This window comes from Saimiri boliviensis, chromosome 10 (assembly GCF_048565385.1).
Source record: "Saimiri boliviensis isolate mSaiBol1 chromosome 10, mSaiBol1.pri, whole genome shotgun sequence".
Taxonomy (NCBI): Eukaryota; Metazoa; Chordata; class Mammalia; order Primates; family Cebidae; genus Saimiri; species Saimiri boliviensis.
Genome location: NC_133458.1, coordinates 91,736,213 through 91,753,905, shown reverse-complemented (window position 1 = coordinate 91,753,905; position 17,693 = coordinate 91,736,213). Strand labels below are relative to the sequence as shown.

Sequence of the window (17,693 nt, the reverse complement as noted above, 5' to 3'; positions counted from 1 at the left end):
CACCCACTGAAAATGTACGGTGTTATTTCATACATGTGTGGAATCACTTGACACGTAGTATTAGGCAATTTGGTTTTTTCTCTCTGTAATCTAGGAATAGTCACATGTCTGTAAGTGTAGATAAACATAGATATACATCATTCTTTTTAATTTCTCACAGTATTCTACAATATGAATGCATTACATTTAGCCATCATATATTGTTTCTTTTCTCTCTCTCTTTTTACATTAACCATACTTCAGTAAGCATCCTTGTACAGGACTTCTTCAGATCATGCACAAAGATTTCTAAAAGGCAAATTCAGCTGGGCGTGGTGGCTCACACCTGTAATCCCAGCACTTTGGGAGACTGAGGCAGGCAGATCACCTGCAGTCAGGAGTTTGAGACCAGCCTGGTCAACATGGTGAAATCCCATCTGTACAAAAATACAAAAATTAGCCAGGCATGATAGCGGGTGCCTGTAATCCCAGCTATTCAGAAGCCTGAGACAGGAGAATTGCTTGAACCCAGGAGGCAGAGATTGCAGTGAGCTGAGATTGTGCCATTGCATTCCAGCCTGGGCGACTGAGCAAGACACTGTCTCTAAATAACTAAATAAATAAATAAATAAATAAATAAAAAGGCAAATCCTAAGTGGGTTACAGTATAGGGATTTTTTTAAAATCTTAGTGCTTGTGGCCCAAATGATTTATAGTCTCATGGTAGTGTCTAAAAGTATTCATTTCCTCACACTCTCGGCCATCTATATTATGAAAATGTGTAATTTGTTGCCCATCTAATATGTATAAAGGGTATCATGGTTATGAGAATGCATTTCTCTGCTTATTGTGTTGAGTACTTTTCTTATCTTTTATATAAGGCCATTCACATTTCCTTTTCTATGTTTATTCTTTGCCCATTTTTATCGTTTGTATCTTATAGATTCTTGTTGATTCTGTGTTCTGAAAACAATTCTTTATGTGTTATCTTTATTTATATTTGCAAGTATTTCTTCTAATTTTTATTTTATTTGAACTTTTATGATGTCTTTTGTCTTATAATTAAATTTGGGTATTTTCATATTTTATTTTTAATTTTTTTTTTTTGAGACAGAGTTTCATTCTGTTGCCCAGGTTGGAGTACAGTGGCATAATCTCAGCACACTGCGACATCTGCTTCCCAGGTTCAACTGATTCTTCATGCCTCAGCCTCCCGAGTAGCTAGGATTATAGGCAGGTGCCACCATGCCCAGCGAATTTTTTCTATTTTTAGTAAAGATGGGGTTTCACCATCTTGGCCAGGCTGGTCTTCAGCTCCTGGGCTCAAGTGATCTGCCCACCTCGGCCTCCCACAGTGCCAAGATTACAGGCATGAGCCATCGTGCCCAGCCTTATAATTAAATTTTGTGATCAAATTTTCGTTCAGGCTTTTGACTTTTAAAAGAGAATTATTGTTTTGAAGGTCCTTCCTACCACCAAAGAAAAAAACATATTCCTATACATTTTCTTTCAATTTTTATATAGATTTTTCCCCAAATTCTTTAGAGTTTTAAATCCATCTGAAATTGTCTTTCTGAATAGTGTAAATAGAGATGGACTATTTTTCAAATGAATACTGAACTTTTTCTTTCTTTATTTTTTTTTTTTGAGACAGAGTCTCACTTTTGTCTCCCAGGTTGGGAAGTGCAATGGCACGATCTGGACTCACTGTAACCTCCTCCTCCCAGGGTTCAAGTGATTCTCCTGCCTCAGCCTTTCAAGTAGCTGGGATTAGAGCCACCCACCACCATGCTTGACTAATTTTTGTATTTTTTAGTAGAGGCAGGGTTTCACCATGTTGGCCAGGCTGGTCTCGAACACCTGACCTTAGGTGATCCGCCCGCCTCAGCCTCCCAAAGTGCTGGGATTACAGACCTGAGCCACCGTGCCTGGCCCTGAATTTTTTCTGTGTTAAAAAATACATCCTGGCTGGGCATAGTGCCTTATGCCTGTAATCCCAGCACTTTGGGATGGTGAGGTGGAAGGATCATTTAAGGTCAGGAGTTGGAGACAAGCCTGGCTAACATAGCAAGACTGTATCCCTATAATTAATTAATTTAAAATTTAAAAATTTTGCCGGGCACGGTGGCTCAAGCCTGTAATCCCAGCACTTTGGGAGGCCGAGGCGGGTGGATCACAAGCTCAAGAGATCGAGACCATCCTGGTCAACATGGTGAAACCCCGTCTCTACTAAAAATACAAAAAAAAAAATTAGCTGGGCATGGTGGCACATGCCTGTAATCCCAGCTACTCAGGAGGCTGAGGCAGGAGAATTGCCTGAACCCAGGAGGTGGAGGTTGCGGTGAGCCAAGATCGCACCATTGCACTCCAGCCTGGGTAACGAGTGAAACTCCGTCTCAAAAAAAAAAAAAAAAAAAAAAAAATTTAAAAATTTTAAAAAGAAAAATATGTGTTTTTTTGACCAGGCACAGTACCTCATGCCTATAATCACAGCAATTTGGGAGGCCAAGGCAGGAGGATCCCTTGAGCCCAGGAGTTCAAGATAAGTCTGGGCAACATAGCGAGACCTCGTCTCTGTTTATTAAAAAATAATGAATGAAATAAAATGACATCTTTTCATATATTGAATTTCTACATATACATGGATATATTATTAATCTATTTGTCTTTTACTCTCACCATTATACTGTGTTAATTTTAAAACGTGTTTAATTTAATCTTTTCTTTCTTTTCAGAAAGCTTCCTATTGAACAATTTTATTATTTGACTCACAACAAAAAAAGTGATGTCTATGGAAATGATTCTTTGTAAGTCTGAGTGTTTTTTTTTTCTTACATAAAATCAAATAACATTTTAAGTGGAAATGAGTTATATGAGACATTTTTAAAGCCCCAGATGGGGACTTTTAGAGAAACAAATTATTCCCATTTTAAAATAGAGACAATTAATACCAAAAACCAAGATCAAACAAACAAAAGCAAATAAATAATAAACCAGTAGTTTTTCATGTTTAAAGAAATCAAGAGGAAAAACAGGAGCTGATGAATAGTAAAATTCGAAGGGATTCCTAAAGGTTAATCTTGGTCCATTTTCCCTGCCTTTGACCTACTTACCCAGTCCAGTAAGAATCTGCTACATTTCTTAAAATATCAATATAAAATGCCATGGTGGCCCTCAACAAATTTTCAACCAGAATTTAATTAGGATATAGGTTTTTATTCTCATCTACAAATAACTCTTAATAAAATTACTTCCTAAGTATTTTTTTTTACATGAGGCATACTTGTTAATTTACTCATCACTTAAAGGTATTCTTTTCAAGTGTAGTATTTTTATACTTTTAAGTAGTTTTTCATGTACATTACAAAAGCATACATTTTTATTTTTAGAGAAAAATAAAACACAGCCAGGCATAGTGGCTCACACCTGTAATCCCAGCACTTTGGGAGGCTGAGGCTGGTGGATCACCTGAGGTCAGCTGTTCAAGAACAGTCTGGCCAACATGGTGAAACCCCATCTGTATTAAAAATACAAAAATTATCCAGGCATAGTGGCGGGCACCTGTAATCCCAGCTACTCGGGAGGCTGAGGCAGGAGAATCACTTGAACCCAAGAGGCGGAGGTTGCAGGGAGCCAAGATCGAGCCATTGCACTCCATTCTGGGTGACAAGAGTGAAACTCTGTCTCAAAAAATAAAAAATAGGGCCAGGCGCGGTGGCTCAAGCCTGTAATCCCAGCACTTTGGGAGGCCGAGGCAGGTGGATCACGAGGGCAAGAGATCGAGACCATCCTGGTCAACATGGTGAAACCCCGTCTCTACTAGAAATACAAAAAAAAAAAAAAAAAAAAAAAAAAAAAAAATTAGCTGGGCGTGGTGGCACGTTCCTGTAATCCCAGCTACTCAGGAGGCTGAGGCAGGAGAATTGCCTGAACCCAGGAGGCGGAGGTTGCAGTGAGCCGAGATCGCGCCATTGCACTCCAGCCTGGGTAACGAGAGCGAAACTCCGTCTCAAAAAAAAAATTAAAATTAAAAATTAAAAATTAATAAAACAGCATTGAAGTAATAATGAAACAATCACTTCTTTATTAAGAAGTACTAGTTGTGCGCCGGGCGCGGTGGCTCAAGCCTGTAATCCCAGCACTTTGGGAGGCCGAGGCGGGTGGATCACGAGGTCGAGAGATCGAGACCATCCTGGTCAACACGGTGAAACCCTGTCTCTACTAAAAGTGCAAAAAATTAGCTGGGCATGGTGGCACGTGCCTGTAATCCCAGCTACTCAGGAGGCTGAGGCAGGAGAATTGCCTGAGCCCAGGAGGCGGAGGTTGCGGTGAGCCGAGATCGCACCATTGCCCTCCAGCCTGGGTAACAAGGGCTAAACTCCGTCCCAAAAAAAAAAAAAAAAAAAAAAAAAAAAAAAAGAAGTACTAGTTGTTGATAGGTAAAAATTTAATATAGAAGTTAGCCACTAGATGGCGCCAAAAAGGCAAAATTTGTGGTTGTCTGAGTTTATCCTGGGATTTTTGGTGAATTTTGCAAAGCAGATGTGATGGGTGGCAGTAAAATTAATGAACCGATTTAAGTTAAGGAAGAGGTGTCTCAGCATTTGTTACTTTTATCTTTTCAAATCTTCAAGTCTTAAAAATGTTATATTTTAAATTTCATTTTTTTTTATTTTGAATCAAATCAATTTTAGGCAAATGCTTGTTAATATTGTAGTAGAATTTGTCACATGAGAATAATTTTAGATGCTAGCTTAATGTATTATACATAGTTGCCAATCTACTAATAACAACTCTAGATTCTTTGGATTCATATATTCATCACTTCCCTGCCCCCGTGCCCCTACCATCTCTCCAACTCAGAGATGTCGACGTAAGACAGAACATGCTTTTTTCAGTTTCATGCCCACAGATTTAGAATAGAAATTTAAAAAGATATAAACTTTTATAGTTCACAGAAATCACGTGTTTATAATACATTACAGGATAATAAATTTATATGGCTTACATACCACTTTCTAGGGAATATCTGCTAGCATGGAGGAACATCTAAAAAATTAAACAGTATATTCCATTTTACTGACTTTTACTATCAAACTGATACCATTCTGTTCATTTTTCATGCCTGAAATCTTCCAGAATTTTTATTTGCATAGGCTGAAACGAATTGTTGAAATCCAGTGTAGATAGATGATTACCAGATTTTAGTCGACTTTTTTTTCCAGGGCTACAGGATTATTTCTTGGTAAGGTTTGGAGTAATTAGTAAACGCACAGCCTTGGAATGAACTGCTTCAGAAAAGGCATGCTTCCAGGAACTTGGTCAGTTTTGTTCTATCCTGTCTCTGCCAACTAGGCAACATTTACTATCATGAAAGATCAGCAACCCTGAGCAAAGGTAGAAGGCACACATGGTACTTACGTATTCTCTCCAGCCAGGCCACACTCAGGTCACTTTAGGCCATGAAATTGCACCACATGTATAATGTCAGGTTTTCTCAGAGCACTTTGGCTACTGCCTGATTATGAGAGTAAAGGTCAGAAAGAACCAGAGCCCTCTTACCATGAGAAGTGGTCATCCCTTGTACCTTCACTGCAAATGGAAAATGCAGAAGCAGTAGTGAGCAGGACTGAGGTTAGAATAAATGGAAGGAAAAATTAATCAACAGACAACCGAGACATGGAAACAACATATCTCTGTCATATCAGTATTCAGGGATCCAGAAAGTTAATCAAGAATATTATCTTAATGGCATTACAGTTTGAAATAGGGTATATCATAATTATTTTTATTGTATTTATTTTTTTTGAGACAGACTCTTTCTTTGTTGCCCAGGCCTGCATGCAGTGGCAAGATCTCTGCTCACTGCAGTCTCCGCCTCCTAGGTAATCCTGAGTAGCTAGGATTATAGGCATGCATCACCACACCTAGCTAATTTTTTTTTTTTTTTTTTGTATTTCTGGTACTTTTTGTATTTTTTGTTTTTTTGTATTTGGTATATTGGCCAGGCTGGTCTCAAATGCCTGAGTTCAAGCAATCTGCCCCCCTTGACCTCTCAAAGTACTGGGATTGCATGCGTGAGCCACCATGCCCGGCCTATATCATTAATCAGATTTCTAATAGGAATATAAACTTCTAAAAATCTTTAATATAGAACTTGTTTCCTGTTTTTATTCTAGGATACCCAAGCCGCCCAATTCAACAGTAGGGTAAGTAAACAACTTATATTTTCCTTCTCTGTTATAACCAAGAAAAAAAATTGGCATTTCCTATGTCTTAGAAGTGTGAAAACAAGTGAGATGTTCCATGAAAACTTTTTTTTTTTTTTTTGAGATGGAGTCTCACTTTGTCACCCAGGTTGGAGTGCAGTGGCGTGGTCACAGCTCACTGCAGCCTTGACTCCCCTGGGTTCAGATGATCCTCCCACCTTCACCTCTCAACTAGCTGGGACTATAGATGTGCACCACTATGCCTGGCTAATTTTTGTAATTTTTTTGTAGAGATGGGTTCTTGCTATGTTGCCCAGGCTGGCCTCAAACCCCTGGGCTCAAGTGATCTGCCCACCGCAGCCTCCCAAAGTGCTGGGATTACAGGCATGAGCCACAGTGCCCGGCCTGAAAACTATGTTTTAACAGTTGGAAGGAAAGGCTGGTGCAAGTCTAACATAACATTACTTTGATTTCTCTCCCAACAAATCTTTTTTAGTAAATGTTTTATTTTTGTATGATTTTAGGTTTATAGAATTATTGAGAAGATAGTGTGGAGAGTTTGCATATACATCACATGCAATTTCCCCTGTTGTTAGCATCTCACATTAATATGGCACATGTGTCACAATTAATGAACCACTGCCAATGCCTTACTATGACCCAAAGTCCCATGCTTTATCCAGATTTCCTCAGTTTCTCCCTCATGTCCTTTTTCTGTCCCAGGGTCCCATCCAGAGTACCACATTACATGTAGTAGTCATCTCTCCTTAGGTTCCTCTTGGCTGTGACAGTTTCTCAGACTTTCCTGGTTTTAATGACCTTGACAACTTTTAGGATTATTGGTCAGATATTTTGTAGAATCCTCCCAAATTGGACTTTGACTGATGTTTTTCTTATGGTTAGATGGGGGTGATGTATTTGGGGCCACAGAGATAAAGTGCTGTTTTCATTGCTTCATAGCAAGGGTACATAAATAACATTTCTCTATCCCATGGACTTCCTAATTTTGCTTTTCTTCTAGTTTAGACAGCTCCCACAAGGAGACTGTCTAGAAAAAACAAAAATTTTTTTAACCTCTGCCAATTCTCCAAATGATAGAAAAATTATATCCCTATGGTCTCTTTACCAAGTTTATTTTTTTTCCTTCAGTGTGCTAGCTGTTTTTGGCTTTTTGGTTTTGAAGCAGTACTTGTATATAAACAGACAGTATATTTTGTTGATTTATTGCTTAAAGAAACAGAGCCTGGGTTGAAAAGTTTATTCCAAGATAGTTAGAGATCACCTTGCTGAAGCAGAATGCCCAAAACAATTCCTGGGAGCATCTTAAAATAAGACACAGTAATTAAAAGCAACTAGAAATTCTTCCTGTACTATTCTAAAAACACAAAACTCATTTATTTTCTGCTTTGTATTTTTATACCATTTATGAAACTTATTCACTGATAAAGAATTGGGCATGATTTATTTTAAAATTAAATTTAGTTTTGTCTAGCAAAATTAAGAAAATGTCCTATTTTATGGTATATATCCAAGACAATGCTAACTCCATGAACACAGGGACATTGGCTCAGTGTCCTGTCCCCCAGGATTAGAACAGTTTCTGACGTTTAAAAAAGTGTCCCAATAAATATTTGGTGATTAATTATTTCAATCATATTTCTTTCCGTTCTTTTCATTTTGTTTTGTTTCCTCAATAAATCTTAGAGAGACCTGCTTGCCATATCCAATTGAACACCCCTACCACACACACACCTGTCGCGGTGCCATGTTCCCCACCTTCACGTCGCCTGAGGACCTCTACACTGGCATTAAAGCCCGCACCCAGCAGCCCTTTCCTCCCACCGTGCCAACCAAGGCTTATGATTCAACAGTTTTGAAGACAAGAGGTAAAATGTCATTTGGAATCAGAACTGTATTAATTCTTATTATTGGGCTTTCTTCAATAATAAAATTAAAGCAAGAAACACAAAGGACTCAAGTCACAAACCTGTGACTCAATAGATCAGGAAACTTGTTCTCAGCTGTGACTTTATAATCAGCTGGAGCACCACCACCAACCCATCCCATCAGACTCTCTGCAGGTGCTCCCAAACTTTCTCCTTGACACAACCTCCCACGTTAGAATCAGAAACCAAAACTCTGGTGGCTTTTATTCCATTAATATTTTATATTTTTATTTCTTTCCTGCTCTCATGGGTTTTGCTTTTGAAAATTTCCTCCTAGCCCAGGCGATCAGCAGTGTTTGTTTCAGTCAGAGAGTCTGGACGTGGGTACAGCAGCAGTGATAGAATGGAAAGATCTTATTGATCTTATTGAAATAAGATGCAGAAAGCAATGGGAGTAGTTTGTTCAGTCCTTCTTAACACCCCGAAGCACATTCTCCCAGCTGCACACCTTCGAGTCTTTGTGAATGTTTTTTATCAGAGAGGATGGTAATCCCATGCATTAGTCATCAGATCTTTGCCACACTAGACACCTCAGTCTTTGCTGAGGAGACCTGCACATGTGTGTAAACAGACCATCTCTGAAGAAAAAGTGAAAACACTCGAGAGGCCGGGCGCGGTGGCTCAAGCCTGTAATCCCAGCACTTTGGGAGGCTGAGGCGGGTGGATCACAAGGTCAAGAGATCGAGACCATCCTGGTCAACATGGTGAAACCCCGTCTCTACTAAAAAATACAAAAAAAATTAGCTGGGCATGGTAGTGCGTGCCTATAATCCCAGCTACTCAGGAGGCTGAGGCAGGAGAATTGCCTGAACCCAGGAGGCAGAGGTTGCGGTGAGCCGAGATCGCGCCATTGCACTCCAGCCTGGGTAACAAGAGCGAAACTCCGTCTCAAAAAAAAAAAAAAAAGAAAAAGAAAACACTCGAGAGAAGGACAGAAAAGGTACATGGTAGGCAAAGGTAAATATTTGTTGAGTGCATTTAGGTGAGGTAGGAAAGACTCAAGAATTGTTCTGTGACACAGTTCCTCTATGCATGAATATTTGGACCAAAATGCAGCAAGAGTATATTGCCATCATCAGCCTCAACCTCAGTGTCTTATTGGCAGACAGTAATGTTTTGAGAGCTAGTATAGTGGAACGTGTAAAAGCATGGATTCTGGAGTCAGACTGCATGAGTAGAATTCTGAATCTGCTACTTACTCACCTGTGGTCCATGGAAGAGTTTCTGAACTTCTCTATTCTGCTTCCCCGTGTGCAAAATGGGGATACTGTGAATAGTACCCACTTAACAAATAACAGATAGAAACATTAGCAGTTATTCTCTTACCCTGCTAGCATATAATGACTGCAGTATGTGTGCACCATGCTGAACTTTCCCATTTCCCTCTCAGAACATGCAGCATTGGAAAAAGGCAGTGAAAGCTGTATCAAGTATAGTGACTGTTACTGTTGAGCACTGTGCTTAGTTATATAGCAGAAGTGGGGAGAGACGGTGCTGTGCAAAAGAACGATGAATGTTCTAAATGAAATGATAAATATGTGACCTAAACAAGTAAAATGTTTTTGATTTTGTTAGGTAAATTGTCAAAGTAACACTTTATTTCTTTTTCTCAATCCTGAATTCATTTCTGAAATTATATGAAATACATATAGTTAGCAAGAAATCACATAAATGTGTGTTGAATTCATAACAACTCTTTTTTTTTATTTTTATTTTTTTGAGAGACAGAATCTTGCTCTGTTGCCCAGGCTGGAGTGCAATGGCACAATCTTGGCTCACTGCAACCTCTGCCTCCTGAGTTCAAGCAATTCTCCTGCCTCAGCCTCCTGAGTAGCTGGGATTACAGGTGTGCGCCACCACGCCTGGCTAATTTTTGTATTTTTGGTAGAGACGGGGTTTCATCATGTTGGTCAGGCTGATCTCAAACTCCTGACCTTGCAATCTGCCCGCCTCAGCCTCCCAAAGTGCTGGGATTACAGGTATGAACCACCATGCCTGGCTTATACTTTTTTTTTTTTTTTTTTTTTTTTGAGACAGAGCCTTGCTTTGTTGCCCAGGCCTGGAGTGCAGTGGCACTTTCTGGAACCTCTGTTTCCCAGGGTCAAGTGATTCTTCCTCCTCAGCCTCCCATGTAGCAGGGACTATAGGCATGTGCTACCACACCCACCTACTTTCTGCATTTTTAGTAGAGACTGGTTTTGCCATGTTGGCCAAGCTGGTCTCAAACTGCTGACCTCAAGTGATCCGCCCACCTCAACTTCGCAAGCCTCCCAAAGTGCTGGGATTACAGGCGTGAGCCACCATGCCCAACCCATAAAAACGCTTTTCAATGCAGCAGTAGATAGAGTAGATAAGGGACTGAAAAAATAAGTTGTCCTCTTAATTTCCTGCTCTTTAAAGCCTCTGCCTCTCTCCAACCATTCAGTCACTATTAGAGAATTTTTGAAAGATGAGCATACTCTAATAACCCTTATAAAAAAATCTTTCCAGGAACTAGTACAGCATTACGTTTCTACTGTTTCACTTATTTTAATTCTTCTTTATTAGAAATAAGAAGCATGGGCCAGGTGTGGTGGCCTCCCAGCACTTTGGGAGGCCAAAGTGGGCACATCACTTGAGGCCAGGAGTTTGAGACCAGCGTGGTCAATATGGCAAAATTCTGTCTCTACTAAAAATACAAAAATTAGCCAGGTATGGTGCCACATGCTTGTAGTCCCAGCTAACTGGGAGGCTGAGGCATGAGAATCACTTGAACCCAGGAGGCAGAGGTTACAGTGACCTGAGATCATGCCACTGCACTCCAGCCTGGGTGACAGAGAGACTCTGTCTCAAAAAAAAAAGAGAGAGAGAGAGAGAGAAACAGAGAGAAAGAGAGAAAAGAAAGAAAGGGAAGGAAGGAAGGAAGAAGGAGGGAAGGGAGGGAGGGAGGGAGGGAGAGAGGGTAGGTGGGAGTGCGGGCTCTAGAACCAGATGGCCTGAGTTTGACTTTGAGATGTGGACAAATCATTTATTCTCTCTCTGCTTCAGTTTCTTCATCCACTAAAGTTGGAATAACAGTATTTTTCTTATAGTAATGTTAAAAATGTATGTGATGATATATCTAAGACAGTACAGTGACTGGCACATGGTAAGTCTTCAATAAATGCCAGCCTTTGTTTTTATTACATATGAAGATGGGTGTTCAGAACATTCTTTAACTTAAAGTTTATCACAAGAGGAAAACAAGCCATGCTGTTTGGTAAAGCTTATCAAATTATAAGACAAAATCTAAGAAGCTGTATTGTTTAAGTTCCCTTTCAGTACCTTTTTGGTAAGCAAGTACTTAGTTTCAGAAAACTTGATATTTAGGCAAAGAAAAGCCAAAACAGGTAGTATAGAAATGCATTTGTTGAGCCTCCAGAAACCAGAAAAAAAGGTCAGAAAGAGAATCCAGGAACACTTAATATTTACCTAAAATCTCTCTCATTAAAAAGAAAGGTGAGGCTGGGTGCATTGGCTCACGTCTGTAATCCCAGCACTTTGGGAGGCCGAGGTGGGTGGATCATGAGGTCAAGCCTGACCAACGTGGTGAAACCCTGTCTCTACTAAAAATACAAAAAAAAAAAAAAAAAATAGCTGGGCGTGGTGGTGTGGGCCTGTAATCCTAGCTACTCAGGAGGCTAAGGCAGGAGAATGGCTTGAACCTGGGAGCCAGAGGTTGCAGTGAGCCAAGATCGCACCACTGCACTCCAGTCTCTTACTACTGAGAGCCCTGGGGTTAAAGATTCATTCTCATTCTGTGTGGCCAACGTGCTGTTCCTGTACAGGCTCAAGAATTCAAGAGCGCCGGGCGCGGTGGCTCAAGCCTGTAATCCCAGCACTTTGGGAGGCCAAGGCGGGTGGATCACGAGGTCAAGAGATCGAGACCATCCTGGTCAACATGGTGAAACCCCGTCTCTACTAAAAATACTAAAAATTAGCTGGGCATGGCGGCGCGTGCCTGTAATCCCAGCTACTGAGGAGGCTGAGGCAGGAGAATTGCTTGAATCCAGGAGGCGGAGGCTGCGGTGAGCCGAGATTGCGCCATTGCACTCCAGCCTGGGTAACAAGAGCGAAACTCCGCCTCAAAAAAAAAAAAAAAAAAAAAAGAGAATTCAAGAGCAACAAGCCAAGTGTGGTGGCCTGCCCTGCCCCTGTAGTCCCAGCTACTCAGGAGGCTGAGGTAGGAAGATCATTTGAGCCCAAGGGTTCAAGTCCAGCTTGGGAAACACAGCAAGACTGTGTCTTTAAAAAAAAAAAAAAGAGAGAGAGAGAGATTGAGAATTCAAGAGTGTAAAGTTAGCCGAGAGAAAGGAGAGCAGACCCAAAGTCAGGCAAGCAGGTTTTATTAACCCAATCAGAGGAGGCAGCCCCGAGTTTACAAAACAAGCTTTACAAAAAAAGGGGATTATATGCAGTGAGAGGGGCATAAGGAAGTTTCAGGACTGAGATAATCTATCAGCTTGTAACAGGCACAGAGATAGTTTGTTAACTTGTAACAGCTTACAATATATCATCCTGTGACTTTTGTGGTGGCAGTTTTTAAAAAAATGGGATTTGGGGCCGGGCGCGGTGGCTCAAGCCTGTAATCCCAGCACTTTGGGAGGCCGAGGCGGGTGGATCAGGAGGTCAAGAGATTGAGACCATCCTGGTCAACATGGTGAAACCCTGTCTCTACTAAAAATACAAAAAATTAGCTGGGCATGGTGGCGCATGCCTGTAATCCGAGCTACTCAGGAGGCTGAGGCAGGAGAATTGCCTGAACCCGGGAGGCGGAGGTTGCGGTGAGCCGAGATTGCGCCATTGCACTCCAGCCTGGGTAACAAAAGCGAAACTCCGTCTCAAAATAAACGGGATTTTACAGGTATGTGTAAAACAGGAATTTACAAGATGGATGACAAAGATTTGTTTTCCAAACCCTCCCCCGAGCTGCCCAGATGGCTGTCATAAGGCTTTCCTTAATTGTAGCACCTAGATGGGAGTTCAGGAATGTAGCTGCAGAGCAATCAGAGTGGTGGGGAGAGGGTCAGCTTGTCCCTAACATTCCAGCCTTTAATAGGTAATAGAGGAGGGGCTCTGTTGTCATCTGGCTGCTTCTTGCTGGATAGGGGCAACATTTAGGAGGAGCTAGAGAGTAGGGATTGTCATTCCTGGAGCTGTCGGTATTCTTAGAACAGCATCATATCTTCTGTTGTTCCATGGATGAAAGCTTAATACAGTCCTGTAAAAACCGGGTGAGGAATTAAAAGGCAGGGGCCAAATGCTAGAAGGAGGAAAAGGGTTATGGCAGGACCTAGGAGGGGCAGTAGCCAGGGTGTCCAGGAGATACAGAACTACTGGGGCCAGGTGAACTGACTGTCTTTAAGTTTTTGTGCTTGGTTTTTGTGCTTTGAGTTTTTTGACAACTCCGATTCAGTGAGGTAGAAACAGCATTGTTCATCTAAAAAGAGACATAAATATCCTTTTTCAGCAGTGAGGAGATTTAGGCCTTTGCGGTTTTGTAGGGTGATTGCTGCTGAAGAATCTAGTTGATGGCCAGGTACAGTGGCTCACACCTGTAATCCCAGCACTTTGGGAGCCTGAAGCGGGCAGATCATGAGGTCAGGAGATCAAGACCATCTAGCTAATATTGTGAAACCCCATCTCTACTAAAAATACAAAACAAAAAAATAGCCAAGGAGGCAGAGGTTGCAGTGAACCAAGGTGGCACCATTGCACTCCAGCCTGGGCTACAGAGTGAGACTCCATCTCAAAAACAAACGAAAAAAAAAACCCCGACACTAACTGTGACTCCAAGGGCTACTAATAAGAGAATGAACTGGTTTTTTTTGGAGGGGGGCGTGGGCGGCACATTCGGCATTAATGCAAACAGACAAATGAATTGAGAATAAGTGTTGGAGGGTGTAGCTTCCTCGTTTGGAGGGAGTCAGTTTAGCTTCAGCAACCCAGAGTGACCCTTTGAGAACTCCTGTCTAGGGAAGGGGGTTTCCATGTTTGAGAGGCAGAAGGGGAGGTAATTCATAGGGGCTGGGTAAGAAACCATTAGCTTCAGGGGAAACTGAATAATCTACTCAGAGTGAGTTATGGGAAGAGGGATGAGAGATGGTTTGAGCTGAGCCACAGGCAGAGGGAGGGATGGTGCCTAAATGTCCATTGGAAGAGGTGACACATAAGAGGGCTGGGCCATGTTTGTGGTGTGGAGGGTTATGGGACCTTGGATAGCAGGGTAAGGGAGTTGCATGCCGTTGTAATTGGCAGTATATGTGGAGAGAAGTTTAATAGCTCTGTTAGCGAGGGCAGTGGAATAGTTCCCAGTGAGGGTGAGGTCTATGTCTGCAAAGGCAGAGCCTTTTTGGACAGTGTATGAAAAGCAAATGGGAATGTGGTACCAGGGCTGAGAAATTGGGATGGCTGAGTAGGCAGCAGAGGGAAAGGAAAAACAGATCCAGCAACGGGAAGCAAGGTTAGAGTTGGAGCATAATAACAAGGAGTGAGTGAGATTGACAGATTGTTTGAGGCTTGTAGAAGTGAGAAGGGAGTGAGATTGAGAGATTGTTTGAGTATTGTAGAAGTGAGAAGGGACTTTGAGGGAGCAGAGGTGGGAGGCCGAGGCGGGTGGATCACGAGGTCAAGACATCGAGACCATCCAGGTCAACATGGTGAAACCCCGTCTCTACTAAAAATACAAAAATTAGCTGGGCATGGTGGCGCGTGCCTGTAATCCCAGCTACTCAGGAGGCTGAGGCAGGAGAATTGCCTGAACCCAGGAGGCGGAGGTTGCGGTGAGCCGAGATCGCGCCATTGCACTCCAGCCTGGGTAACAAGAGCGAAACTCCGTCTCAAAAAAAAAAAAAAAGAGTTAGGAACTTGGTGCTGGACGCTGTGGCTCATGCCTGTAATCCCAGCACTTTGGGAGGCTGAGGTGGGCAGATCACAAGGTCAAGACATCGAGACCATCCTGACCAACATGGTGAAACCCCATCTCTACTAAAAAATACAAAAATTAGCTGGGCATGGTGGTGCGTGCCTGTAGTCCCAGCTACTCAGGAGGCTGAAGCAGGAGAATTGCTTGAACCCAGGAGACGGAGATTGCAGTGAGCCGAGACTGCGCCACTGCACTCCAGCCTTGCATCTGGCGACAGAGTGAGACTCTGTCCCAAAAGAGTTAGGAACTTGAGGAAGAATTAGAGTCTGTATTTGGCAGAAAGGAGCTTATGAGGGTTAGGAAATACTGGATGGATAGGAAGGACCACCTGATTGATAGCCCAGAGATCTCGGACTGGCCAATATGAGCAATCCGCCTTTGTGACTGGGAATATAAGGGTATTGTATGGAGAATGAGTTGGCCTAAGGTGGCCTTGACAAGAGGAGTCTATTTACGATGGGTCATACGTCTTTTAAGTGTATTAATGAAATAGGCTACTGAGAGACATTAGGAAATTTGGAGGGGTCTTTTAGCTGGATTTTGATGGAATCATGGTGAGCTGCTAGTGAAAGGATAATGGTATCTTACACTATTAGATTAACAAGAGAAGCGGGGAGTGGATATTGAGGGGAGGGGTAGAGGACTGGCGGGCGGCAGAGAAGAGTAGGAGAGAATCTGATTGTGTGAAACAGAAAAAGGTGATGGAAGCTTTGAATTCGGTTAAGAGGTCTCTGCCTAGGTTGGGGGTAAAGCAACGAGGCATGATAAGGAAGGAGTGTGAGAAAACAGTATCAAATAGGGAACAAGTAAGAGGTCTGGTGGTGTGTGGGCGCGAGATGAGTTCGTCAACCCCCACAACTGAGACCTGAGAGGGATGAGTGGGTCCTGAGAATTCAGGCAAAGCTGAGGACGAAGCCACGGTATCGATTTAAAAGAAGAGATCAGTTTACCTGCTACTAGTAGAGTTACCCTAGGCTCCAGTGCAGTGATGGCAGATGGGGCCGGGGGCCCTGGGCCTTGTCAGTCTTCAGTGGCTAGGCTGAAGGGCTGCGGGAGTGTGAGTGAGTGTTCACTTTTTGTCTTGCTGAATCGGTGGTGGCTCTGCCATGCAGGCTTTTCTGTCCATGTGTTGAGAGGACAGTCAGACTTCCAGTGGCCTGTCTGCTGGCAGACTGGGCACGGGCTTTTAGGCACTCGTGGGTTAGGACATGCCTACGCCCAGTGGCCTTCTTTGCGGCACTTAAAACAAGGCCCAGGAGGGCCGCTGCTATGGGGTCTTTTGTCACCTTGGGTACTATGGCTAGGCTGACAGGTAGCCGCAGCTAGAAGCTGGTATTTAGCCTGATCTTTCTGGGCTTTATCTAATTTACTCTGCTCATCCCTGTTATGGAAGACTTTGAAAGCCAAGTTAAGGAGGTCTTGTTGTGGGGTTTGAGGGCCATCTTCAGCCTTTTTAAGTTTGCACCGGATGTTGGCAGCAAATTGGCAGATAAAATTGGTACTAAGAACAATAGTTCCACCAGATGCGGTGGCTCATGCCTGTAATCCCAGCACTTCGGGAGGCTGAGGCGGGCAGATCACCTGAGGTCAGCAGTTAGAGACCAGCCTGCCCAACATGGCGAAACCCCATCTCTACTAAAAATACAAAAATAAAATTAGCCAGGCGTGGTGGCAGGCATCTGTAATCCTACCTATTCAGGAGGGTAAAGCAGAAGAATAGCTTGAACCGAGGAGGCGGAGGTTGCAGTGAGCCAAGATTGCGCCACTGCACTCTAGCCTGAGCAACAAGAGTGAAACTCACCTCAAAAAATATTTTCAAAAAGAACACTAGTTCCTCCTCAGGAGGCAGGGTTGATGCGAGTATATTTTTGGAGAGCCTCTGTAAGGCAGGAAAGGAATTGGCAGGATTTTCATCTGCTTTTTGGGAAATTTCTTTCATTGAGGTTTTTAAAATTTACGGCCTTATGGGCAGCTTTGTTAAAGCCTTCAATAAGGCAAGTAATCATGTGGTTACAGGATGCCCGGCCAGGGTCTGTGGGTTGGTACCCCCAGGAAGGCTTTTCCCGGGGGACGGCAGGGGCTCCTATGGGCTTAGTAGGATCTTGCCAATGAAGATTGTCGGCATGTGCCTGGGCTGGAAGCCACACTCTCCATTCTCTTCTGGAAGGAGGGTAGATGAGAGGATAATATAGAGATTATGCCAAGTGAGTTTATAAGACTGGGTGAGCTATTTTAATTCTTTGATGTAAGTATCGTGATGAGAGGAGAAGGATCCAAGACTTTTTTCAATCTGGGACAGATCAGAGAGGGAGAAGGGAATATGGACACAGACGATTTCTTTGGCCCCTGCTATCTCCCAGTGCGGAAGCAAGGGAGCTGGTTGCTGGGCCTGTTGGGCTCAGGAACAGGTAAGGGGTGGAGACAGGGAGGACTCGGAGTCAGAAGTCGGGTGGTTGGAAGGAGAGAAGGGGTAGGGCTGGAGCGGGGGCATACGGTAGAGGATCATGATGCTCTGGTGGGGGATTATGATGCTGTCGAGGAGGAAAATCGACGGGGTCAAAGAGGAGTCGTCGGCTGGGGCTGTGGGGAGTGTGGCAGGAGACCAGTTGTCAGTGG

At 42.9% G+C, this 17,693-nt stretch overlaps 1 protein-coding gene across 3 annotated transcripts in view; it reads left to right on the top strand.

Annotated features, from left to right (window-relative positions):
• SPMIP4 (sperm microtubule inner protein 4) overlaps positions 1–17,693 on the top strand; it is a 57,831-nt gene that overhangs the window by 19,627 nt on the left and 20,511 nt on the right. For 2 of the 3 annotated variants that reach the window (XM_003935140.4, XM_074379627.1), the window contains exons 4-6: positions 2,715–2,786; positions 6,159–6,188; positions 7,893–8,074. In XM_003935140.4, coding sequence (XP_003935189.2) covers positions 2,715–2,786; positions 6,159–6,188; positions 7,893–8,074 — 284 coding nt within the window. The remainder of the gene's footprint in view (positions 1–2,714; positions 2,787–6,158; positions 6,189–7,892; positions 8,075–17,693) is intronic. The other variant, XM_010345691.3, reaches the window with a different exon arrangement.